Here is a 27,227-nt window from a genome sequence, read left to right on the forward strand (position 1 = left end):
ACAGCTAGTATTCATTCAGTAGTCACTAGTATTCATTTCACTGGTATATTTTATTCTGTTGGCACATTTCACTGGTATATTTTATTGTTTATTGTTTAGTACGTTTTTATTGTCTTAGTATATTTTCATTTCTGACATATTTTTAATTGCATTTCTGAATATTTTTATTGCATGTTGATTTATTTTATTCCAGTATCTTAATTTTATTTTAGAATCTTTCTTATCTTTCTTAATATCTTGTTTCTAACATGGGGGTTGCAATGCAAATTTGATTGAGATTTCATGCTCAATGACAATAAAGAAATCTTGAATCTTGAATCTAGTATAGCATGTTAATTTAACATAACTATGTACAAAAAACATGGGGTTGGTGTATTTCTGCTTCCGCTGCCACAGAATTAGTCAACAATAGCCAGTCACAAAAATAAAATTGGCGAGTTACAGAGCAATATTACCAGTGGGGTCAAATAAAGTCTTCTCTTATGGGGGTTATGAATAAAATCCAGTTTTTCCAGATTTGGAAAAAATTGTGTTTTTGAAGTCTTATTTGGTAAGTTAATTTTTCCATCTTAAATGTTTCCAAAGTAATTCCAAACCAGTCATCCAGGGTAGGTTGAGTCGGCTTATAATTGTTTTCTTACATGCCACCAAGAGTATTTGCAGCAGTTTTATTTCTCTTTTTTGTTTCAGAAAGGGAACATAGCCCAGATATAGGATATCAAATTTTAAGGGAAATTGGGTGTTAAAAACTGTGTTTAACGACGCCTGGATATCCCTCCAAAAATTTTTTAACTTGGGACAGTCCCAGACGATATGAAAGTGATTAGCAGTGGTCAAGCCACATAGCCTGCAGCATTGCATAAATACCCCTTTATATCTTTCCTGGTGTGGTGTCTTGAAGTATCTGATAATGTTCTTCCAGCAATGCTCTCTCCAGATCATGGAGCTGGATGTTGTTGACTGGAAGGACCAGATATTGCTCCGAACCTCCTCAAAAATCTGAAGCCCTAGATTCCCCTTCCCATTTGTCTTTGATGTAGAGAGTATTATTCCTGTTGGCATTGGAGAGGGCTGTGCACAGCTTTGAGATGGACTTGAAAGGAACAATGGTCATAGCGTTTTTCAAAGTGTGGTAGAATTCTGATTCAGTGTCTGAGAAGCCAGTTAATTTACATTCATGGTCGATATAGGAGCGTAATTGCAGATATCTATGAAATTCATTCCGGGTCAAGCCATGCTTATTCTGCAGGGTCTCAAAGCCGCACACAGTGTTCCTCTGAGTAAGTGAGATGAGCGTTGTGAGACCATACGATGACCATAATTTAAAGCTGGAATCTTGTCTATTAGGGACAGATTTTTTCAGAGTCTTAAGCATTGTAATCAAACTTAAATATTCAAAAAGGTACAATGGATCCATTGAAGACAGTTGTTAGTTCATAGTTGTAGATGAGTCCTTAGGAAACCCTTACAACATCAACATACATAAAAGGTATGAGTTAATCAATAAATCAATAAATGTGTCCCATATCACAGAATTATAGCTGGATTTAAACTAGTGTTGAAAGTTGTCACAGGACCTAAATAAAGGAGGTGGCCATTCTCTACCATGCTTAGAACACAAACTTACTTTTTAGTTTTCATTTTCTCAACTATATTTTAAAAATAAAACAGCCATCAAACACAGTGAATGCTTTGAAGGATTTTATTCAGTTCTGCAAAGAAAGTATACAGTCCCCTCAGTGAACAAACCAAGAACTGGCTTATGTGGTGAAAGGAACCTCGCAGAGTCCTTTCCCAAAGTCCCCTATGAATACCTTGCTTGCCAGGCAACTCTGGGCTCACTCCAGCCCAAAACCAAGAGAAGAAACTAAGAAACACAGTATCAACTTAAAATTTTAAACCACATTCAACATTTTTCACTATTCACATCACACACCATTACTCTACTCATCAAAGTTACATATATACAGGTATGGTTGGAACCTTGTCGGCAAGCAAGTGCTTTAGAAAAAGTCAAATAAGAACCCCCCCAATGCATGTAAAAAATGAAAATCAGCTTAACCTAAATTGAAAGGAAAATTTTCTGCACTGCTCTGTTCATCATGCGTTCATTGTCTGAACAAAAACAGAGATGTCACCCTCACATTTTTTCACTGTGACAAAGCATTTACATAGTTCCTCCTGCAAAACTGACAATTTGAGTTGTTGACTATATGACATATTTCTTCTTGAGCTGGCCTGTAGAGATTTCTAAAGAAGCAACAGTTGCACTTGAGAGACAAATCAAATCCTGGCCTGTGTATCTGCAAAAAACATTGTCATGAGTACGAATGGAGATGTCTATCTGTCCACATATCACGTCTTTTTTTACTCTTTTAAATACAATTCAGTATACTTCTGCTAGTAAAATGTCAGGTTTTGAAATGGCACTGTCTTTGTTACTTTTCCTTTTTAGAACAAAGTTATGATCAAATTGTACACAAATAAAATAATTTCAAAAACTAAACCTTCAGGTCAATCTGCACAATGTGACCTGCGCTCTGACAACAGCTTTTGCTCAACACACATTGCCCAGAAGCGTTGCTCTCAGCAGGTGCGTATTAGGTGTCACTGTAGAAAGAGGGGAGACTTCAGTTCAGGCTTGTTTTAGGCTGGCTTGTGCTGATATGTTTTGGTTTTGTTTAAAACAAAGTTTCAAAAGGGAACAAAATAGAAAGTATGGCAAGTAGAGAAATGACTAAAACAAGATAAAACAAGATGGGGGGGGGGGGGGGTAGAACAGGTAGAAAATGAACAGGGTGCATCACAGGGCCTGGAGCAGTCTGCGGAGGCACTTAGGAGGAGGCAGCATTCGCGGCTCCCCCTTCCAGCCCCGTCAGTCTTGCTTGACGTTGCCCAGTGCTCTGAGGCGCTCCAGGAGGGGAGGGTGGGAATAGTGCCACATGGAGAACAACCAGTCAGCCACAGGGAAGCCCAGGTTGTCCTTGTTGAGCTTGATGAGGGCAGAGTAAAGCTCAGAGGCTTTGCCCATGCTGCGTGCAAAGGCATCTGCCTGGAACTCAAACCTGCGACTCAGAACTGTCAGACAGAATGACAGGAGCTGCAAAGACAAAATATAAATATTCTTTAAAAAATCTGCTCAACAGCTGAAAAACCAAATGAAACAATATTTATCAATCCCACACTCACCTCATTGTACGGAGAGAAGATGAACTGGAAGATAATCATCAAGCCTATTAATGTCGGTTGGTTGTCATTGAAGCCAAAAGCCACAAACAGCTCCTTTCGTCCAATAAGAACAGCAAACAAGGAGAAGCAGAGGAAGGAATTCATCTGCAGAAAGAACAGAGTCTGCCGATGTTACGTGCATGTCGACTTACATCTGAATGTCTGCATTCGATCATGTGTCATCAGACCAATAGGTTGCTTTTTCTGGTGGCAGACTTAAAAAGAAAATTCTGGGAGGAAAATAATCCATCAAATGAAGACAATTCATCACCTGACTGATGACGATGTTCTTGACAGTATGGCCGAGCTTCCAGTGGCCGAGCTCATGACCCAGGACTGCAAGGATCTCTGGGTTGTTGCATCCTTGTTTCTTGTTCTGTGAAATTATTTGTAAGGGAACAACACTGTTGGATTACACACAAAGACAATACAAAAAGTGGTGCAGGTATAAAGTACGAAGACAGTATTCGGTTCACTGGCAGATTTAAAGATTTGTAACATTTGTCAGAAATATGGACTTCAACACAGAAGAGCTTGACTCATTTTGACAAGAAGAAATGAAAGGTTGGATGAATGAAAATGTGTGTATGCAGACCCCACAAATAACAACGTAAGAGTATCTAATGACTTTTAAGGCCTAATATATATATATAAAATTGAATTTAAGACATATTAAAAGTTACTAAGAGCCTGCAGACACCCTGTTGGAGGTTACAGTGGGAAGGTTTACTTAAAATGTTGTCAAGTCAAGACATAATATGTGTTACTTAATAGATGGAGAAAAGTCATGCAAGTTAATTTGGGTGCTGATTTACAACACTCTTATGTCCGCAAACCTCAAAACCTACTAAAGGCCTGTGATAAACCCTGGTTTGTTTGTTTCAGCACAATAAGAACAGCTGTGTGACCTTGGGCTTCGCTTTGGACTCGCTGGCTGTGTCATCGCTCTCTGGCTGCTCGGGCTGTGGCTCTCCAGACTTGTTGAGAGGCGAATAGTCTTCCAGCAGAGTGTCAAACAGCACTATGCGTTTGTTCTTGAAGAACCCATAGAAGTATGCGTTGCTGTGAGATGAACGCTTGGAACCTGAAAGTATGGATAAATTCAAGACAATTAAAGATCAAACCTGTAGAAATGCTCAACATATCTTGGATTTAGCAGTATTACTTTACCTTCAACGACATAAACCTTAGTGAGAGGGAAGCTTATGCTCCTGGCCATCGTTTCAATATCTGTCTTCAGCTCTCCTTCTGGCAAAGGAGTGAACTTGTCAAACAGGGGAGCAATGTAGTCAGCATAGATTGTTACCAGAACCTGAGGACACAGGGGGAGAGGAGGTGCATCGTGATGAAAAAACAGCTAAAGTGGAACTACAGAGTGACCTATGTGTTACTTTTGGAGTTGCTCCCTAAAGCGCAAACAAACCACATGTACTCGGTGTTTACGAAGGTGAGCAGCACTAACCAGAGAAACAGCGAGGGTGAAGAGCCAGGCATAGATGAAAAAATAGTCCCCACCGATCTTGATGATGTACAGGAGCAGTGATGTGACGGGCAGCAGGATACACTGGGTCACAACAAACTTCTTTACAGCATCCTTAAGGAAGAAACCTATCGTCTGAGAGGAAGACAAGACATGAATATGTGTTTTAAAAATGACAACGGCAGATAATAGAAAAAGAGACAGAGGCTGGTGTGTGTGTGTGTGCATGTGTAATCATGCTAGACTCCTGATGTGTCTGTAAAAATGTAGTAGTTTACTTCTTTATAGAGAAAGCTGCTGTGGTGAGTTAAAATGTATTTAAACAGCGATGAGCTTTAACAGTAAAAAATACTGAATTGTTCATATCATGCTTATTATGTTTCAGATTGTCATTGTTTTGCCAAAATACAGCTACACACACTACTTCCTTGGCAGCTTTGGAGCCCCTAAGAGGGTGATAGTGTGACACATCCCTAAACTCAAGTAGAACCAAACATTGTTGCAATTCATTGTAACGGTCGTGAGATGAAGCTGGTCACAGCTGCTGTTCTTCCTGAGGAAGGAAACTACAAACATTAAACAGCTACACTTATGGCCACCAAGGGTATGTGCTGCTTAGTCAGTATACCTGCTGATTAAAGCCGTGCTTTTCCTCAATGACAAATGTGTTGTACAAACTCCAAGGAAGTCCAGTCAACGCACTGAACAGGGTGGCAAGCGTCAGAAACACGAGTGACTGGGTGATCTCGTACTCGGAGCCAAATCCAAAGCGAGCTGTCACAGAGCCAGCGACTGCCCACATAAATGGGATTCCGCCAAGGAGCAGGATCAGCTGAAAAGTTTTGAGCATAACATAAGCCTGACAAATTAAACATGTGGCATAAACATACAGAGATTTGCTGGCAGTCTTACCGTCCCTTCAGTCTCAGAATAGAGTCCTGACCAAAAGCTGAAGTTGCTTTTATCCAGCTGATAAAGACGTGACTTCTCAAATGTTTCAGAATCCATGATCTTCCCTAGTTCCTGTGGCACATGTGTTGTTGACCTGTATATCCTCCTCTGCAGAGGGGAAAGGGATCAGCAGCAATGTTTATTCTCCAGTTCATTTATATCGTTAGCCCTTGCTACAACTTTCAGACCTGTAACAGAGTCGTTTGTTGAATTCAAACATCATATAAACTTGACACACTCATTTGCACTTTTGATTCAGCCTGCATGATGCTCTGCCACAATATCCTGCTTGTAGGGGAAATACATCAAACCCAGCAGTCCGCTGCAAAGAAGCCATTTCATTATCACTTTAAAAAAAAACTTGCTAAGACACAAATTACAAATATTCAGATGGTATAGGATTTTGTACTTGTTTCTACATTTACTGGATTAGAAACATACATGTCTGCCAACATCTGCCCACAGCATCCCAACAGTTTCAGTTTCATATTAGAAACTGAGAAGGAGAATAACATACTTAACATTAACATATTCTTCAAGAATTTGGTAAAGAGGAAATGTTCAGTTTCAAGTTTCACCAAGTGAAAAAGCTTTGCAACACATGACTGACTATTTGAACCAACTTAAAAGTGTCCACATGTTTCTTGTATTACCACAGTACCGTTACATATATGAGTGCAGGCTCATGAGAAAACATGATAAAAAAAATAGTTTGCATATGTTGTGCACTGTTAAAAAACTTCTTTTATCGTTATACTTCAGTTTGCAAGAAGTGTGCATCATTTGTTTTTAAAATCACACGTGTTCAGTTAGCTAACGTTAGCTTCTTTAATGAATTAATTTGATGTCGGATATTCCTCCCTCAAAAAATACATGTAGCTCCAAGGCAGAAACTTTGGTCCGATACTGAGTAATGATTAACTTACCTGTCTGTAAGAAAGGTATGCCTCCCATAGATACACTGTCCACGAAAATCCCAAAACGGCATAAAATATCTGCTTTTCCACCGGGAGGTCAAATATAGATTCAACCATCTTTGCTCTGTCTTTGGTCTATGTTGTTGGAGGGATGACTAGCTAGCAGGCTAACGATAACGTTTACGTTAAGTGTTACCAAGCCTGACTGGTAGTTTTAGGCTAGCGGCCACTTAGCTCCAGCTCTACACACAAACAAACAGACAGCACTTTAAAGTTGAACAAAGGGGAACTGTCCCCACGTTAACTCCACAGATACCGACTAAAATTGTTAACTCGGAAATCTTTGCATCCACTTTTCATTCCTAAGTCAAGGCTTTAACAGCTAGTATCATTCCATTCATGCGAGCTTGACGGGGAGGTGTGGCAACAAATTCTACCCCTACGGAAATGACTACTATATCTTTGGTTCCGCAGCTGATTTATTTTAGTTGTGAGGAACTTGATTTGTTAAGTCAGATAACACATATTTGTAAGTTAACCACACGTCTTAACATGAACTCTAGCAGCAATTACCCAACCTTTTTTTTCAAACGTAGTTGAATTTTAATTGTTTGTCTTAAACGTCTGAATCCATCGCCAATTGGTCGAACATGAAACAGTCTGGAAAGATAAATTAATCAAGAGCAGTCTACTTATGTCTGCTTGCACAGCACTTGTAAATGGCAGTGGCTAAAACTCCTCTAATGAATGAGACACCAAACATACATGTGGTTTAACAACAGCAAATGCAGAAGTAAAGCAGGTCCTCATCTTCCTTGAGGGAAAGCATTCAGTTTTCAGAGGTGATGAATGTTATTAACACTCCTAGAAAACCATAATTCCTAAAGAGAAAAGCTGTCAATTCAACAATAACAACAACAACAAAAACACTCTCACAAGAGAAACTGTGCCACGCCCAGTGTATTTATATAGCAGAACACCTGTCTAACACATACATAGTGACCTTATGTGCAAAAGGCTATCCAGTCTATGGCCTTAATAGAAAGCCATTCTATTACATAAATATGAGAGATCTCAGTGTCTATAAATTGGCATAAGGAACATAAGGAAGACTGCAGATTATGTGAAATCAGTAATTTCACAACTGCAGTCAGACAGTTTTGAGGCCCCCAGGGAAAAAATTTGCAGCTATTATCTCCCTGTTCTTACCATTGTGTGCAGTGTGTGCAGTATTCCTATCCTGCAGTGTTGCAAGGCTGCGCGTTTTATGTGTGGTGCTTCGATTCAACACATTTGTTACAGAATGTGCACCATGTAGTCATTATATCAGAGGAAATAATGAAGGTATTAAAACCTAGCGAAGGCGACCGAAAGCAACATCCCTGAGGGCCCATATCACATCAGGTGATACTGTTCTTTTGGCTTATTCCCAAGCACAATTCCAATTAATTCACGCACAACAAACTAATTTCTGCAGTTTATTGGGTCTAGGCCCTGAGGTAATTGTCGACTTTGCCTGGCTGGTAATCCAGCCTCGTCTCCAAAACCTAGAGAGAAAAGCCTACACAAAAAAAACTGCAATCTCAGACATATTATATTCAATCTGTATGCATCAAGACTACTAAACTAATAATAGTAATGATCAACACTTGAAAATGTTTTAAAGTCATGTGGAAACAGAAACATTTTATTCAACTTCTCAATTACAATTTTCGATAACAGTACCTCATTGTGTACCATTAAACTTAAATATCATATTCCAGGCAATTTACATAAACACAACAAAAATGACTTTAAGTCCCTGAATTAGGTGTATTTTCAATTTAGAAACAGCTCCCAGGACGCCACTTCACCGTGACTTTACCAAACTTTACAAAAGAAGTCACTCACACAGTCCAGAGAGTAAAGGGCTTTATATTTGTTTCCACATTTATTTATTTATTTTTTTTATTAAAAAGTGTTACATACATGTCTGCCAACATCTTTCCACTGCATCCCAACACTGATTTCATATAAACTGAGGTGAAAAATAACCAAACATAAACCTCAAGAATCGTGTAGTAAGGAAATGTTTTTCAGTCACATTTTCACACAACTGAAAAGGCCTTGCAATACGCTACTTACCATTTCTAACAATCTGAAAATCTGTACATTTATCTTGGAGAACTACATTATATACACTACATGAGTTAACATAACAGGAGTTATATGAATGCTTTCATAATAGATGTCTAAAGAAACAACCCACTTCTCATGTGCACTGTATAAGCTTGATTTTATCTTTATGCTAATTTCTTTATCTCTTTAGTTTGGCAACTTAAAAAACAAACAACTAAAAAACATAATACTATCATTTTGGGAGAAAGAAAAATACTGGTGCGCAGCTTGTGAAAGTACAAAGTAGTTTGCCATAGCTATGTTAAAAAGGTGCTCCATTAAACTAACTTCCAAGAAGCAGTTTGCTGTTGTTGGTGTCTGATGGGAAGAGGCCGGGCTCGGTGGTGGTGCACACGGGTCTCCCCAGGACCACCACAGGCCTGAGGTACTGAAGCTGCTTAATGGCCAGGTCCCCACACCCAGCCAGGGCTTTGTCCAAGATGGACTTCAAGTTTTGGACTGATGTGAAGTCTCCAGTCATAGCGTGGGGCTTCAGCAGTGGGGAATGAGTGCGTCTGCTGCGGGTGTGAGAGATTCCCAGCTGGTTGTTCTCCTTAACGGAACAACTGCGTCTGAAGGAGTCTCGCCGTTTCACCGGCACCGAGTTTTTGTCTTTTGGGGATGTCTCTTGTATGAACCTCAGGAATGAGGACTCAAAGCCAATAGGCTTATAGGCGGCGATGTCAAAAGGGCGTGGAGAAGGGCTACGAGGCTGAGAGTCTTTCAAGTTTGCCGGCTGTTCAGAAAGTTCATTTTTCCGTTTCAGCGGCTGGCGAACAGGAGGAGTGGGAGAGGACCCGTTCAACATTTTACCACCATCCTTGGTGCACGACGTGTCTTGGAAGCCCTCCTCAGTAGTAAAGCGTAGTGAGCACGGTGGCGAGAGGTCAACAGTGACAGGACGAAGAAGAGGTTTGAATTTATCCAAGCTTAACTCCTGTTTCTGACTGTTCACTGTTGCTGCAGCCGAGTCTTCAGTGTGCCCACCAGTGCTCGGTTCACCGTAAAGCACCTCATCTGCACCAACAAGGACGCCATTTCTCTCAACAGGTGGTGGCTCCTCCGCTTCCTCCTCTGGGAATCCCAATGAATCATGATTTTCCTCATCCTGTGCATCTGCCTTGACTGAGTGTAAGCTCATGGGTGCAGGCTGCCCCCCTGTGCTTTCTGACTCTGCCTGATACTCCATTTTGCGAACCCCGTTGGGGGCACATGCTCCGGTAACTGTCGGCCTGGCCGACTTCCTCTGAATCAGTTCCTCGAGCTGCTCAGCATTAAAAACAAGCTTATCGTCATTCTTAACAAGATCGTCTCGACGCATGCGGTGAACCTGCAGGTAGTGACGGTGCAGGCTCCCCATGTACGTGACGACAGAATCACAGTCCTGAACCATGCATGGGTAGGCCACACGCAAGCATCGGTCTTGGCACATCTGTAGTGCTTCTTCATGAGATCTGAACACAAAACGGCTGTAAGAATTTCTTCTTGATTTCTTTTCTCCTGACGCTTTCTTCTCCACAACACCTTCCTTACCCATTTCCTCTGACTGGGTGGTGACTTCAGGCTCTAGACACGAACTCTCCGCCTGTGTGGTGGTTGGACCAGGTTCATCTTTCTGAGGACTCTGTGGTGCAACAATAAGCTTCTTTTGGCATCCCGTAATTGATTTTTTGTGAGTGCTCTGTAGACGTACCACCAAAGAATCGCAGTACTCATAGTGACTATAAAGTGTATGTTTTTTAAGTGCATCATCGTGGCTGAACACTCTTGAACAGCCTTCATACTTACACCTGATTAGCTCTGGTGGTTGTGAGTGGTAATCACGAGTGTGACGTGCTAGGCTGCTTTTAAGGTGGTAGGAAGCATGACAGTTGGCAAAGTGACATTTGTATTGGGGTTGAGGTTCATCCGAGTTTGGGAGAGGCCTTTTCTTGGCAGGCTCTTTTCTCACTTCTGGACTCTGATGCGCATCAAAATCTTTCTCTAACAAAAGCTGAGAGCGATTGTAATGATGTATCAACTGTAGGTGGCGCACAAGGCCTCCCTGGGTGGAAAAAGCGGCATCACAGTTTTTTGCTACGCAATGAAAGGGTTTACTGAATTTATCCAATATATAGCAGAGATTACTTTTGGCTACCAAACGTCTTGTTGTTCTGACCTGTTGTGTGGTCTTATCGTCACTCTCTTCCTTCTGCTGCTCACTGTCTTCCTCTCGGCTCTCTGGTTCATCCTCTCCCTCCTCTTCAGATGGAGAGTGATTGTCAAAGTTTTGTGCATTTTCAGCGTTCATGGTTGAGTTTTGTTTCTCATATTGCCGTTGCAACTGAGGGACCTCTTTCTTCCTCACGCTCAGACTGTGGGTCATCAAGTGCTGAGATGTATGCTTTGAGGGGTCTTTGTTTCCCTCATACCGTACAGATGTCCAGCTTATTTTGTCCACCAAAGTCTCACTCAGGTTATGTGTCTGAATATAGTGGGCCCTCAACACATGTTTTTCTCGGTGACTCTTGGAACAAAGATGGCATACGTAAGGCTTAAATGATGTTGTTTTCAAAGAGGTCAACCTTTTGGCCTGTTCAACAGTACGGCCGTGTTTATTGTTATAGTGTCGCAATAAGCTGTAACTCTGAGCAGTCCTAAAGCCACAACCTTTCATCTCACAAATATACGGCTTAGCAGTGGCTAATGATTCAACACCACCATCATCATCAGCTGCTGATGCGTCTTCAGCTTCCACTTTAACCCTTTCCTCAGGCTGATGTGGAGGTCTCTTCTGAAGCACTACAACAGGAGGCTTGGCCATGATTGCCTGATGAAGAGATACTTGTGACGCATTGGACTCCTGGTTGGACTGAGGGGTCTCATTTGACGCACTGTGAGGTGATGAAGAATTCAGGTCCAGTCTACTGAGGCCGATAAGAATTTCTTTGAGAGCATCGTTTTGTGTTTGAAGACTTGAGGAGTTTGTTTCATTGTTTTTGGGTTGATTGGATGTTTTCCTTTCCTTGCCAGACTCCATGGGTTGAAACGGGGTTGACACCTCACTTTTTCCCTTTTCCTCACTGTCGGGCTCAGTCTTAAACCCTTTGGACTTTGAGCCCCTCTCTTTGTCATGCTTGTGTTCTCTGTTCTCCAGTTTAAGGTGTTCTGGGTGGGCACATTTCAGATGTCTCTGGACATCTCTGGCTCTGGAGAAAGTCATGCCACACTTCTCAAACCCGCAGGTGAACTTACTTCCATCAAAACAGACAGCCACCAAGGTCATTGTTGCTTTGGGCTCTTTGATGTCACATGCTTGCAAAGAGGAGGCACAACTTACTGAGGAAGAGTTTGGGACATGTTCATTTTCAATCTCTTCTGTATCAAATGACTTATTGAGGTTAGTTGTCGCTTCAGTAGAAGTCTTTAGAAGTTTCCGCTTTGCCTTCCTCTGAGCCTCAAAGTCGTCTTCAGAGAAGGTGATGTTGTGTGTGGATAAATGCTTTATGAATTCCTTTTTGGATAAATAGTATTTTTTACATTCAGCGCTAGAGCAGGTAAATGCTGCATCTCTGAAATGCTGTGCTTCATGGTGATAGATCTGTCCCAAGTCGGAGTAAGTGACGTAACAGCCTTTGAGCTCACACTGGTAGTTGAGCTGATAGCCATGGGTCTGTTTGTGCGTGACAAGTTCATTGGAAGTGCTAAACTGAGCACCACAGCCTATAACCACACATGCGTAAGGCCGCTCACCATAGTGAATTCTTCTGTGTTTGCGGTGATGGTATGCAGAGACAAAATGGCGTCTACAAAAAACACACTTCTCCCGCTTGTCTCTCATTTGATGAAAATGTTTAACATTCTCATCACCTTTGTGCTCTGACTTCAAATGGACATATAAGTACTTTGAATGTTTAAAAATACGAGTACATCCAGTTCCTGGACACTGATACTCATCCCGGTTCTGCAGCTTGAAGTGCTGGTCAATGTATTCAAATGTTACATGCTCGTCATCGTCCATGTGCTTGTCTTTGACGGTTTTGGCTTGTTGCACGATGTGGTGCAGCACGTCTGGATCATGTGTGGATTTGTAATACAGCATTAAGGAGGGGTCGACTGTGATCTCCCCTGGTTCAATGTCATCATCCTCTTCCATCTGTTTCTGCACATCCTCTTTCTTTACGTCGTTATTGTAAAGATGTGTTTCACTCTGAATGTGTTGTTTCACATGAGGAACGAGCTCCTTTCTGCTCTTAAACTTCTCCAAGCACACGGGGCAGGGGTGGCAGTCGTCCTCTGCATGTCGTTTGGAGTGATGAACGATTTGGGAGTCAGCGACCGACCTCTTACAAATCTGACAGCACAATTTGTGTTTCTTTACCTCAAATTCTCCTTGGCTTTCTGGTGAGTCAGAAAACTGTTTTTCATCCTGCTCGTCATGGCCATCGAGACATCCATTTATCCTCTTTTGATGCTCAGATTCTACTTTCACTGTGATTCCCTGTGGCTCGGGTTGTTTACCCTTGTCTTGTTTGTCGACCGCCTCCTCCTCTTCCCCTTCTGACTCTGGCATCAACCCCAGAAGGGAGATGCAATGATACTTAAGAGTCTTCCAGTCCCAGAATTCTGGGTCAAAAGGCCAGTATGCTTTCAGCGCTAGCAGCAATTCGCAGCGCAGTGAGTTGGGAATAACCTCATTTTCCTGGTCATACTTTTGGTCTGGCCGTAAGTAAAGCTCCTCAAGGCACCCAAAGACCTCCTGGCTGGGGCCAAGCAGGAACTCTGTGAGTTGGCAGGCACGCAACACTTCAAGGTCATCTGGAAGAAGGCAGGACACTGTCTTACAGACAGAGATCCTCGTTTCTGAGTCATCCTGCTTTGGAAGTTGAAGGGCTTTGACACTAAGTTCTACTGACGCAGGAACCCCAATTTCTTCCGCCTGAAAAGACGATAGACATATTATTAGTATTAAACGTAGACACAAAATCCACATCTTCTTCAAATCACACATCGTTTCACATTCATCACATTCTGAAACTCATAAAATGTACTGAAAAATGTTACTGCAATTCAAATTGCTTAATTAATTCATGTATTAAAATAGGGGTGACTTTACTTTCTCAGCTTGGGAAGCAGAGCAGCAAATTTGCCCCTTGAAAGAATAAGCCCACACTTGATTTCGGAGGGAGAAAAAGTAGCTGCACTGTAGCACTCCATGGGTTCATAGCTCCATGTCGTCAGGTGTGGTCTGTTGACAGCTGTGATGCCGTGTGGAACTTAAGTGTCAACCCACATCACAGGTACACAGGTAATAGAAAATACATGCTGGCACCACTAGATGACAGGATAATATGCCATTATTATGGAACTAAGTGCAGTTACTCTTTGAAACCCAGCATGAATAATATCATTTTGTAATTGAGCAGAAAAGGCCCTGTAATAAGGCAGGGTTCCTCTTTCGACTTCAACTTTGAATGTCTAATAAGAACTTTTAAGATCTGATGTGTTTGTGAGTAAGACATGACATTGGTCAAAATTAAACATTAACCAAATGAGGCAGCTTTCCATTGAAACAAATAGCAACTCCATTACTGCAGTTGTCCTTTGACTTGGTGTTTGAGGAGAATGGTAACGCCTCTCTGAAATTTCCGGCATGTCAGAAATTTTGCAGTTTGAGCAGTTCCACAGTTAAAAGCTGTAGTAAGCTTGTTTCAATATAATTTGAGTATTTCATTAAGTGTGGCTAAAAATGCAGTCTTGAGACTGCAGTTATAGAAAGCTGAACTTCACTACAGAACAGACATTGTGTGCATTTTCCAGCCATCTGCTGCTCTATATTCATTTTTTTCTTCTTACTTTCTGTTCATAGTAGTAGTTTTTCAATGCTGACTTTCTCTCTTGTTGTCAACAGTGACAATGTTTACATGTACATTAATAATCCACTATTACTTCACTTCCACTTTTATACAGCTCATGAAAACACACATTCCGGTTTTAATTTTATGGCTAATTTTCCAAATTAAGCCTTATTTCAAATGGAGCATTTAGACATGTAGGATATGCTGACATTATTTGGGTTTCAGCTTTAGACATCTAAGCAGCACATTCAGAATCTGTGCCTCAACTGCACTTTTTACTGCAGTTTGCAGTAAAAATACACAGAGCTGTTTGCTGTCAGCTCTGTACACTGTCTAGCCAACAGTTTGCAAGGCTGGGATAGAGATGCATGCATGAAAGAAAAGTTCTTTTGAAGTTGCTTTTTGATCATTTTTAACTTAAAGCCTGTTTCCGAGGTTTTCATTTTCCCTTTCCATCTCATCATGCCTCCCTTATCATTATCATTAGACTCATTCAAACATCAGAGCTGCACAACACAATGACTTTTGCTGTTTCCTCGTGTGCAAATTGTGTGCTGTACGTTGGTGTAGTTCTTTAAACCCATAATCTGACTTAAGATAATTTTCATGGCTCTTGAGATGTGGTGAGAAGGCAGACATGAAACAGTTGTGAAGAGTATTTAGTTCCCGAGTTTAGTTGTGGCTCCTACATAGCTGGAACTAACTGTTTGAAAAGGAGCTTTATATGAATGCATCAACTCAAATCCAGTATAAAAATGGACAGCATGGCTACTGGACTCACCTCTGTCTGAATGACACGGACCAGGTAAAGCAAATGGTAGACCGTTTTGGCAATGGCACCCAGCTGAAGGCATCGTTCCAGAAGAGACATCAACGAGGGGTCGATCCTCCTTTGAAGCTTACTCCATAACAAAGTCAACTCCCTTTGGATTGAGGGGAAAAAAGACAAGAAAATTCAGTAGTTTTCCAATTTTTATCAACCACAATAACAACAAAGAACAGTTTATATTTTTATTGTAGTCATAAATACATAATGTATAATACATGCAGTCCACTCAACCCCTTGGGCCCAAACAGGGACTACTCACCAGGAGCAGTAAAGGCTCTGCTGCTGAAGCTGCTGTGTCAGGAAAGTTGTGCACAAGATAAAGGCTGTGTTCTCCTCCCCCTCCGTCTCCAAATTACATGTGATCTCCAGTACATCCTTACAGTCAAGTCTGGATATCTGTTCAGGGAGTAAATACAAAGTTGACTGCTTAGAAAACAGCATGACAGACAACATATCTTAACTCTGAATTTGGAAATCAACTGTGTAATATGAGTAATATTTCACTCCTCTAGCCTCTCACCCCATGAGCAATTACGTTAACATGTTATTTAGAGATGCAGCACTATGCCGTGACAGATCAGTATTGTTGCAGATACTGACCTTATTATGTGGTTCAGGAATAGATGATGATGTGATTGATTCACATTAAACACAGTTACATTGACTCGACATGTGGAGCAGCCGACTTTGAACCCTACATTAACATGATTCAAATCAGCTCCGCATTGTGAGGCCCAAAATTTTAGACCCTTTCTAACGAAAATCAAGTTTTTAAGTTTGCTACCATGTCCATATGGTGTTTTTTTTATATGATACAACACATATCATGAGCGAAATAAGCAGTCAACGCCACGCCTGAGCATTTCAGCCTTGGAGCTGCAGTGGACCAATGACAATCTCGCAAACATGGATTCCGACAGCCAGGGTTTCATATGCCACATACCTAAAGAACCAATCCCATCAACTCACAGGGTGGGGCTTTCCGAGGGGTATCAGAGGAGAAGCTGGGCGTAGCTACTTATCTGTGTTTTGCAAGGTCAGTGTCATTATTTTTAAAAAAGAGAGACTGTGAGCTTCCGGGGATAATAAAGCAAGTTGAATCTAAGACATTTCAAGAGTTTTTGAGGACACCCTGAATTAAAGACTCGCACATGAGAGAATTTGGCTTTGAATGTTCAATTTGAACCTGCAACATGCAGGAGACCCCCTTTTCCTTTTCCCTTTTTGCAGACATCAATTTGACCTCCTGAACCTTGTCTATCCCCACCACAAGGCCTCAGCAAAAAACAAACAAGATGTGCATAAGGCAAAGGACTGCAAACAAGGTTATGAAACACAAAGAGACCAGGAGCCAAGTGGGCTGAACAATCAGCACAAAATAAGATGTGAGTGATTGTTTGGCTGGATTTGTAGCAGTATTTACAGGATGCCCATCACAAACATCAGCACAATAACTGCTTGGAAACTAATATGAAAGAACAACCTTATTTTAGCAGGATAACATATGGTGTCGACCTACAGAGAGGTGTGTGATCCTTCAACAGCTCTGAACGCATGATCGCTTCAAACTGGGAATACAAGGTTGTCAACTGACAGCATACCAATAAAAGGTGGGTGAGAGGAGACAGATGCCACGACAGATGCAGGACTTAATGAAGATGTGTCAGAGAGAATAAGGAGGACAGAGGAATGCTCTCCTGCTACAAAAGTATCTGAGGCAACAAAACAAATGCACACATCATTTCACTGACAACTCACTGTCTCACAGAGGTGGAACGACACATACCATAACTGCTCTGTGTCTCAAAGTTAAGACATGGTGCCGTTTCAAAACGGTTGGAAAAGATGGAAAAAGATGAAGTAACAGTATGTTTTAGTGATTCCCTGATGACTGAATCTCAGGCTTCGAACTGCAAGGCAGGAAGCTGAATTTGCATGTGAATTTGGAGCTCTATTTTTGGAGACAGTACAGATAAACTTTAAAAATAGGCCCCTTTTTCATATTTATAAATAAAAAAAGGTTTGACTTGCAAAAATGTCGGCTTTTTTTTTAATCACTTTAGTAACATGAAATTTACATCACCAGGAAGGACAGGTTTCCGGTTGTTCATCTGGAAATGCAGCCTGCATACATCCTGCCACAACCATATGCCTCTTAATATAGCAACAGCATGTTGAGCAGAAGCTGGACGTTTCGACCATTTATTTGTTACTTTTAGCTATGTATTTGAAATGTTTTTCCATTACTAATTGCTAACGATATGAAATGTTTATCCATTACTTTAGCTGTCTATTTCAACTGTCAGCCATTACTTTTAGCAATCTGTTTAGAGCTTCCTGTTTACTTGCTAACTAGTTTTCATGCAATCACAATCAGAATGTGTTGCAGGTTTTACAGCTAACTAAATAGATGCTATTTTTTCCTACTTTTCCCAATTCAGCTGACATATGTTACAATCAACAGCACCCCTGGTTGGAAATCACTCAAAGTGTATATAGTGTAGAGTGTGGCTTGGGCCACATTTTTCTGTCTGAACCTGACCAGAGTTGGAGGGAGTACACAGAGTTTGAAGCACTGAGCTTGAAGCACTGAGTTTGCGATTCTCTGTCAAAATTGTTCAGCCTGCATCCTCTGTTTCCATGTCACTGCAAGGCTGAATTCCCACTCTTCTTGCTGTCATACCTCATCAGAGCCCCACACGTTTTACGTATTATAAAACCTACTGCTTTATTATCTGCATTGAGGTCTACATTTATACATTTTTCTCAGAACCTGGCCCTGTCGGGCTCAGGTCGGGTATCCACACTCGAATACAGTGACCTGTTTTTGTAAGAGAATCGCAGACCATCATGATTATCTCAGTGACTGGCATTCACAGAATTTAGAACTTCCATTCTACTTTTACAATATCTGACAAATAATGTCAGGGACAAATACTCTTTGATTACTCTTTAACATACTTTTCCTAACTGTTGTTGACAAGTTTAAACAGTGGCAACACAAATACCTGTGAGAACCACCGCTGTTAAGTAACATTTCAAGACAATTAATGAAAATCAAATGGGTGACTGTAATAAAAGAACACTGTGCCAAAGCCAAAGTGTTTCCATCCAAGTGTTGTAATACCTCCATGATGGCTTCTTCATTGGGAAGCAGGTGACACAGCAGGGAGACATACGTTTGACGAAAGGTAGCTTGGTTGGAGATGAAGCTGCATTCAGTGCAAGCTTTGGCCAGCACCACTGCCTTGGCCACTTCGCCCATCTTCTCCAAGTGCTTCACCCGCATCTCCATGAAGCCCTCGCCCTCCAAGCTGATGAAGGCGTCAACTAGTGACAGAATTCAAAGGAAAACTGGTAAGTTAACCACAAAAACAAAAAGAGCTGAAAGGTTAAGTCTGTGCTGTCATCTCTACATGCAATGCAAGTTAGTCCAACCTTCTTCTGGGTTGGTGGGCTGGCCGGTGAGGAGAGAAGTAAGGACAGGGTTGCTCCACGCTCCTCCCTCTCCTGTGATCTGGAGTAAAGCTTGGAGGTCTGTGCTGCCATACTGTAACAAGGTATCATGGGCGATCTGCAGGAAAACACACAAAGAATGTTTGATCTAAATGTAATTTTGAAAAAACTATTTGTTCAGCACCTTCTTGACAAGTTACATAAAATGAATAGCCCAAGAAATAGAGAAATAAATCAAATAAACTAACCCATTAAGCCATACACAGAGGCAGCAATGGTGCTTCTCCACTGTGGTAATGTGATGATATCATGTGATAATGGGTTTTACAAATTAACTTCTCAATAGAGAGCTTTGTTCACATTATTATATGACTGGCTTTAATTTATTGGCCCAATTTAACAATTCTCTTAAGAAAGCAAAATATTTGTCTTCGGCACACGTTCATGTCTGGAAATGAGTCTGACCACAGCGCAGCTGCCGTGTTTTTAATAACTTCTCTTTTGTTGTCAACTCTGCTGGGAAAATGTAACATTTTCTTATTTGTAATTAGATCAAAACTATGTAATTCTTCTGCAGGCAAGTAAAAGACACTCTGCTTTATTTCTTATAGTGACTCAGAAAGGCACGATCTGACAGCAAAGAAAATTATATGAGTTTTCATTTTTAAACATATATTAGACTGTATGTCAGTGTGCTAATGACATCCCATGACTGGTAATATGACTTCATGTGAATAAGTTTGTTCGGTTTGGACATACTTAACGCTGCTTCAGGGTGTGCTGCAAAACCTTCAGTTCAAATTTGGAACAACAAGCCTTGAAGTCTACAGACAAACTAGCTACGACCGAAGTGCATTACCTGGAAACAAAATTGCTGGATGGATTAAAGTAATTGAAAGACCACTTTGCTGATCTTAAATCCTTTGAAATATACTATTTCAAGCATTTATCCATACAATCCAGATTCAAAAGATGTTGGTAAACCGCTGTTTACCAACAGATGTGTAAACCATAAATAAAAACTGAATTCAATCATTTGCAAACAAAGCAACAACAGTTCTAAGAAGTGTTCCTGAGTCCATGTAGCAACATTCTTGAGACAGTCATGTGTTCACAAAGTGGTGAACCTCGCTCCATCCTCACTTGTGATCGACTGAGCCTTTCCAGGATGCTCCTCTCATACCCAATCATGATACTATCACCTGTTACCAATCAACCTGTTTACCTGTGGAATGATCCAAACAGGTGTTTTTTGGAGCATTCCACAACTTTCCCAGTCTTTGGTTGCTCCTGTCCCAATTTTTTAAAAACATGTCGCTGCATTTCGGAATAAACATATAACTACGGAAATCAATGAAGTTGATCAGGTCAAACATTAAATATATTGTCTTTGTGCTGTTTTAAATTGAGTTCATGTCACATTCTGTTCTACACAGCATCCCAGTGTTTTTAGAATCAGGGTTTATATTTGTGTCATTTCAAGGCACACAGCTGACATCAACGATGAGTTAGAGGTTATAAACACTGGTGGGTTAGACTCAACAAAGGACAAGCAGAAAGCAAACACTACCCTCCACACCAGCTTGAGACATTTGTTCTCACAAGTCTCCTCTCAGAAGGCTTTTGATAACACCCATAGACCAAATAATCGAGCTCCTAAATTCTTTCCCACACACAACAAAATTAGATTTGCTTAACAACTGTCGACTTGTGTCAGGATGATTGGATTTAAAACAATGTTGAAAAACAAGATGCCCTACCTGAACTGACTGGTGGAACTGAAGCCAGGCTTCATATGGGATTTCATTCTCAGGCACTGACAGCAACAGTTCAAAACAGCTCCTGCAAGAAAGAAAAACAAGATTACAATGATTTCTGTAAATCATGACAATTCTGGACAGTTCTATTCTTGACAAAAAAGAAAAGAAAAACAGAGGCACTGCAAGTATGAAGTCTGGACACATTAATTTCAACGACACACATTTTTTTTACAGTCCATGATACTACCTAAATATCTGATGGTACAACAAAGTATTCTCTGGCTCTCTATCAATGTTAAAGAAGAGTCAGTCTAACATATTCATATGTTAAACATGTCAAAAATGATTGTTTAAAAACAGAATGGACAGTGGAGACATGTTTTTGAGCCTGTATCACATTTATTTTTCACATCTGCCAGCAGTTAAATTTAACCATTACAAGGTAACTATTAAAAGATCCTTTTTATTCAGCTGGAAACACTGCAACAACCCCCATCCGTCACATTAAAACATCTGCAGATGGAAGGAGTGTGACTGAAGCCGTGGCGTGTGTGTGTCTGTGTGTGTGTGTGTGTGTGTGTGTGTGTGTGTGTGGGCTTGGCAATTAATCCTCAGATATTATGGATCTGTAACTGACCTAATTTAAGTTGTGTCAGTAAACGCTCAGTAAAATCCTTCAGACAGGCTGTCATTTACAGCATGAACACTTTAATGCATCTTAAAGTACAACAAGAATCACCTCTAATCCAAAGCAACAACCAGTCACTGTCAGTCAGCGTGTGCTCATGTCATGTATGTGTGTTATTCGTATTGGTTAGTCAAGTTTGAAACACACACACATCCATGTCATGAATGACGAGGGCATGACCGAGAAGGGCCAGAAAATCACATCCTTGACTGGGGTTATTACTACATACCCCAAAGTAAAGACAGAGTAGTATGATTCACATCTATTTATAATATTACTTACTTTATTAAGCAAAGATTTGAGACTATTTCACCTTGGTTTTTTAATGTAGCAAATAAATGCCAAAAGTGTTCTTGACTGTTGAGTTTATTGAATAAATGTTACTCAGTCATAATCCAGGACAAGACACAGAATTCAGAAAAAATAATAAAACATATTTCATAGGGTCCTAGATCAGACTCAAGGCAGGAAAACATCCACAGAAACAGCTAAGCATGGACTGACACCTGACGAGCAAAGTACCAGCAAACTGCAGGTGATTTCAAGGAGAATGTCCCTCGCTGTCTGTTGAACCTCTAAATCCTTGTGAACAATCGTTTCGACCAAATGTTGTAGATTTTTAAACTTGAAGCTTTTCAAAAACAATGAAAATGAAATTTCACAATGAAGATTTTGCAAGTACAAGGAATACTCTTGCTAAAATCTATTCAGAAAATGAATTAGATGGATACTTGGGGGAACCCTGACTTTTGTTTTGGAAATGTGAAAACAGGTGAACAAATCAGTGCATTCATCCAGTTATGTACATGAATGGTGCATGCTGATGTCTGAGGGAACAGATCTGTCAATAATCTGCAGTACGTGAAATGTCCAAAGCAAATTTGGGCCTCATTTGTAGTTATTTATAGGGCTGCAACCAACGATTGTTTTCATTATTGATGAATCTGTCGATTATTTTCTCAATTAATCATCTAGTTGTTCGGTCTATAATATGTATAATATGTCAGAAAATGCTGAGAAATGTCGATCAGTGTCTCCCAAAGCCCAAGATGACGTCCTTAAACATCTTTTGATCACAACCCAAAAATATTCAGTTTACTGTCATTGAGGAGTAAAGAAAGCAGAAAATCTTCATATTCAAGAAGATGGAGAATTTAAACTAAGTTTTCTTAAAAAATTACTCAGACCAGTTTATCAATAATCTAAATAGTTGGCAATTACTTTAATAATTTACAACTAATTTGTTAAACAATCAGTTGTTGCAGCTGTAGTTATTTAACACCTTTGGTTAGCAGTGCCAACCAAACTTGTGCATTGTGAACATTTACATGTAAACGAGAAGCCCAAATGCAGAGGAAAATGTTTGCTTTGCAAAATATCCTTATATGTGTGGTCAGAGTAGACCAGAAAAAACAGGAATGGTAGGCTTGTGGTGCCAGGCTATTAAGGACCATAAATAAGTAAAGATTACCTTTTCACCTTAAATCCACATAATGAGCATTAACAGTGCTCCACAACACAAACTACTAAGTGCGCACACAAGATATAGTGGCTTGACTCCAAACTCAGTACTCACAAAGCAAGTCTCTTCAAAACAAGGGCCACTCTGTCAGAGTCTGCAGTAAGGTGTGATCGGGCCGCAGCAAAACAGTTTATGGACAGACAGTAGACCTCCAGAAGAGGCAGACCATGCTCCATGGAGTTCCTGCTCCCAGCATAGTGCATCAGTGCCTAAAAACACACAGGCAGATATCGCTCAATGTAAACAGTGGAGAAAACCATGCATGGAAAAAGACAGCTGACACTTAAAAAATGATCAGAAGAGAGGATCACAAGAGAGGCATTTGTCTGGATGAACAGGGGTTTCGCACCAGGGGAGATACCAGTCTTTACCTGATTGATCCCAGCTGACACTCTGTCAGCTGTGTGAGACGCTCCTGATTGGGTCTGGGGGGACTTGACTGTACAGCATATGACAACCCTGAACCTTCACTTGTGCGCCAACATGCACTTTAAAAACCTGGCTCAAGGAGGGAGAAATGTTCCTTGACATCTTTTCACTTTTTCATGCTTTCACTTTTAATATTTTACAGCTGAAACAATGGTGTCAAAATGTTTTTGTCATGAAGGCAAGCGTGAATCCCTTCCTTCACTCGACAGAGTTTCAAACATAAAAAACATATTTCTCATAATTACACTGACATAATTTTTTTTAAATTACTGATACTAAGAAAAAACTGCAGGTGTAGAAAACAGTCATGGCTCTTATTCATCTTTCTCTTTACCAGAGAGCACAGTGACTGTGGTAAATATTATCTTAACTGTCAACAGTCCCCAGGCGCAGAGCAGTCAAAAAGAGTGTGTCTCAACCAGTGCGACACCTGCATGTAGCTACACACATTAAACCAGCATCACTATAAACATCCCAGGAGTCCCATTTGCCAGACAGCAGGAGCCATGCGGGTTGGTCCTTGTGTCTACAGAGGCACCAGATTAATTCCCCTCAGTCTAAATATGCTGTACCTTCGCAAAGGAAGCCCAGAATAAGGTCTCAACCCTGGAGACCTATATCAGTACACTAATTACATCCAGACTGCTTCCGACTTCAACGGAAGATAAACACAAGATTTTAGTGTGGCCCAAAAAGCAGCCTTCAATTTACTATTGAAGGATACATTCACATTTTTTCAAGTCAGTAAGTTGCAAACCACAAAAGACTAATTTTGGATTGTGTGTAAAGGACAGACGATTACAGACAGTGACTCTTTCAATGCACATATGGGAAATAGCATGTCCTGAAACAGCAGCCACTATCCAAACAGAGCTGCTACAGAGTGGGCTGGCTAATGAATTACTCTTCTCTGCTCATCTACTTTGGCTGGTAACCAAGTTTTAGTGGAGCACTGAAAATGAAAGTGATCCCTGGTGAGGGGATTTTTTTAGATCAAGTACTCTAAACCAAGTGATATTTGTTTTTGAATTGTACTCACAAATCTATGAAATTAGCAATCTCCATTGTTACAACATGGCAGATCTACATCAACATCCACAACAACAAAAACACACGTTTTGACACTACAGCAAAAACTAAAGAATACAAAATTTAACATGTATACTATGGGTGCAACTTGTTATAAAGGCCAAAATGTAATTTCGCAGTCGCTATACGCCCCAACTAGCTTGGGAATGTAGATAAACATACCGCGATGCCGCCCCGCCCCACACACATGCAATTATGCATGATGTGCAAACTGTGGCAATGTCATGTTCATGCAAACATCTGTGAGGTTTCCTGTTTTCTATCATGGATCCAAATGAGACGCTGCTAGCTTAAACCAGTGTATCAATGACAGTAAGGCGAGCTTACTGTACCCACTTGAGCCAGCAAACAAGCAACCTATCACTCATCTGCCAATGTTAACAGTCACATTATAATTAGCCCAATGATAGGAGGGTTAAATGTTTTGGTGTGAAATTATATGCAAATGCGTATGTGCATAAAAACACACGCTGCTGCTTTTGCTCCCTGGTTGCACACCAACCTTAAACTTGGCCGGGCAGCTAGCGGGCCAGCTGCCGTCGCAGATTTAGCTAGCTTGCGGGCTGCGAGAAAAACAATCCTGGGTGAGCTAACGTTAGGCTAACGGTAGCTTCGATGTTGCATGCATTACCTGACAGAAGTTGTCGCAGTACTCCGTGGAGGATGCTACGGATATTTCTTGTTGCCTGAGTACGTCTTCAAAGGCTCTCAGTGTGGCCAGCAGGGTTTCCATTGCAACCAGAGTGTCCTCGGCCGTGTCCAGGGCCCGGTCGCTCCATTCGTGCTCTGGTTCGACATTATTCTCCGCCATCTTCGCTCTCCGCCACAGCGCGTATGCATTGCTGTCTGACGCCGCCTTCCTCTTCTTCTTTATGTTTTTCTTTCAGGTCTGACTGCCGCTTGTGTCCTCGGTGTTGCATTACTGCCATCCTCTGGAGTTAGTTAACTCCTACAAAGTCCAGCTTGCTAAATGTTCTTCATCTTCTTCCTCTCCGTTTCCTTCTTCTTCGTCGTCTTCTTCTTCTTCTTTGTTTTTGAGGTTTTATGGCAGTCAAATGTTTCCTGTCGCACCTATTCTCTTGGTTCATCATATACACTCCCTGCCTGGTCCACTTCCACCACACTCCAGTATGCCCTTTACACCTCCTCCTGCGAGCCCTGATCTTTTTAATCCCCCCATCATTTAATTTCTTTATTTCCTGCAGTCAAGTACATGTACTGTTCCTAGTACCTGACAGTGTTCACAAAGTCCAGGTAGATGCTTCCCTTTAATGTGGAGAGTCCCACTCAGGTTACTGTCTCCTATTCTAAATGTGGTCATTGCTGCCTCTTTCATATTTCGTCCTCTTTTCTCTCAATACACACTCTGTTTTGTGATGCATGTAGTGGTCTTCCTCTTATCTCCTGATCCCAGCGCTGCTGCTTTGTTAATTTTCTTCCTTGCATGCATCCATCCTCCATTTCCCTCTGATTATCCTGTGTGCACAGGAACCTGAATGAGTGTGACCACAGAGACTTCTTTTGGCAATTTGGAGCAGATGCGCAGTAACTTCAGATCCGAGTTATGTTAGGTCTGAATTGTTTAGCCCTCTCCAAATGGCCTAGAACTTAACCATGTGCACACTCAAGAAGTTTGATGTCTGTTTGCATGTTGTAACTCTGCAGCATGAGGCTGCAGTGGTAGAGCCAGTGATGTCTGTTATTGGATCTGATGATCTGTCTACGAACACCTGCTGTATAACTATAAAATTCATTACCTGAATGCATGCTTTCCTTCCTTGCCTTACCTTGAAGTAACTCTAAATCTACCACCAGTGGTTCTAGTAACCACACAGGGGTTGGAGGCCATATCACTCCAATCCATACACTCCCGGGTCTCTTGCTGCCTATCCAGCCAAAACTTGATTTTGCTCTGCCCTCCCTTCCCCAGCACACCTGTAGCTATTTTTCCCCCTCCTGACTCAACTGGTGGGGCACACACAGGTGGTGTTGCTGCTCCTAACTGAAGGCCTGGGCCTGAATTGCGTCCAATGATTCAGGCACAGCTTTTGCTGCAGATCCACACCACAGTCCCATAATCCAGTCTTGATCTAGCTAGTGCTGTATTTACATATTTCAAGGATGCTGCTTCAGCTCCCCAGTCCAACCCTACAAGGCATCTCATCACTTTTTGTACTTATCTACAATACTTTTAATGTGATCTCTCCATGTTCATCTGGAGTCAAAATATAGTCCTCAGAATCATGAATGTTTCAAATCTCTAAATTATGTCCATATTGTTTCAAGTTAGCATTTCCTCTAATCCTCTCATTACTCTGTTTTTTCAGTTGAAAACTTAAAACCCCATATCTCAATTTGATTTATTCATTCTTGCATTTTTTTTTAACCATATAGCTCAAATCTACTGAGCTACCTTTACCTGGATGGTTATCATCACATAGCACATTTCATCCCTCCTTGATGCCGTCATACCATTTTTCATCAGCAGTAAATGGAGCAATCTGCTCATCTATTTTCCTCTTTCCTTAAGGCCTCCATGTTTTCAGATTTTCCTCACACAAATTATTAGAACTGTGTAACTCAACAAAACAGTTTTCTATTAATTCAGCTGTTTCTTTATCACTTACAGCTATTTCATTTCCATTTCTCATATTTCAACACACACACCTCTCATATACTGAAATTGTGTTCCCAATGCAGTCACAAAACCTTCTCCAGTATGCCCCTTTTTTACCCATTATTGTCCAACTGTGGGCTTTTTTGTACTTTTTTGTACTGTACTGAAAATTATGGGTTATTTTCAATATTAAATGCCTGATTGCTGTTTCTCACAGCTTTTTCACAGTTATTATCCTACCATAGTGCTGCCTTCCTCTTTATTTTG

The 27,227-nt window shown here is 41.0% G+C and overlaps 2 protein-coding genes across 2 annotated transcripts; both read right to left on the reverse strand.

Moving 5' to 3' along the window:
• Positions 1-1,694: 1,694 nt before the first annotated feature.
• zmpste24 (zinc metallopeptidase, STE24 homolog) lies at positions 1,695-6,988 on the reverse strand. The gene is made up of 9 exons (XM_041954046.1): positions 6,586-6,988; positions 5,621-5,767; positions 5,337-5,540; positions 4,691-4,843; positions 4,399-4,540; positions 4,137-4,312; positions 3,500-3,604; positions 3,190-3,333; positions 1,695-3,100 (listed from the first exon to the last, which is right to left on the reverse strand). The coding sequence occupies exons 1-9, from the start codon at positions 6,691-6,693 to the stop codon at positions 2,876-2,878; spliced, it is 1,404 nt and encodes a 467-aa protein (XP_041809980.1). The 5' UTR covers positions 6,694-6,988; the 3' UTR covers positions 1,695-2,875.
• Positions 6,989-8,200: 1,212 nt separating this feature from the next.
• rlf (RLF zinc finger) lies at positions 8,201-25,664 on the reverse strand. Its single transcript, XM_041954036.1, has 9 exons — positions 25,575-25,664; positions 24,975-25,211; positions 22,880-23,034; positions 20,616-20,697; positions 18,838-18,973; positions 18,527-18,729; positions 15,659-15,795; positions 15,352-15,493; positions 8,201-13,651 (listed from the first exon to the last, which is right to left on the reverse strand). Exons 1-9 carry the CDS (start codon positions 25,662-25,664, stop codon positions 9,017-9,019), a joined length of 5,817 nt encoding a protein of 1,938 aa, XP_041809970.1. The 3' UTR covers positions 8,201-9,016.
• Between the last annotated feature and the right edge of the window lie 1,563 nt (positions 25,665-27,227).

This window comes from Chelmon rostratus, chromosome 15, assembly GCF_017976325.1.
Source record: "Chelmon rostratus isolate fCheRos1 chromosome 15, fCheRos1.pri, whole genome shotgun sequence".
NCBI lineage: Eukaryota > Metazoa > Chordata > Actinopteri > Chaetodontiformes > Chaetodontidae > Chelmon > Chelmon rostratus.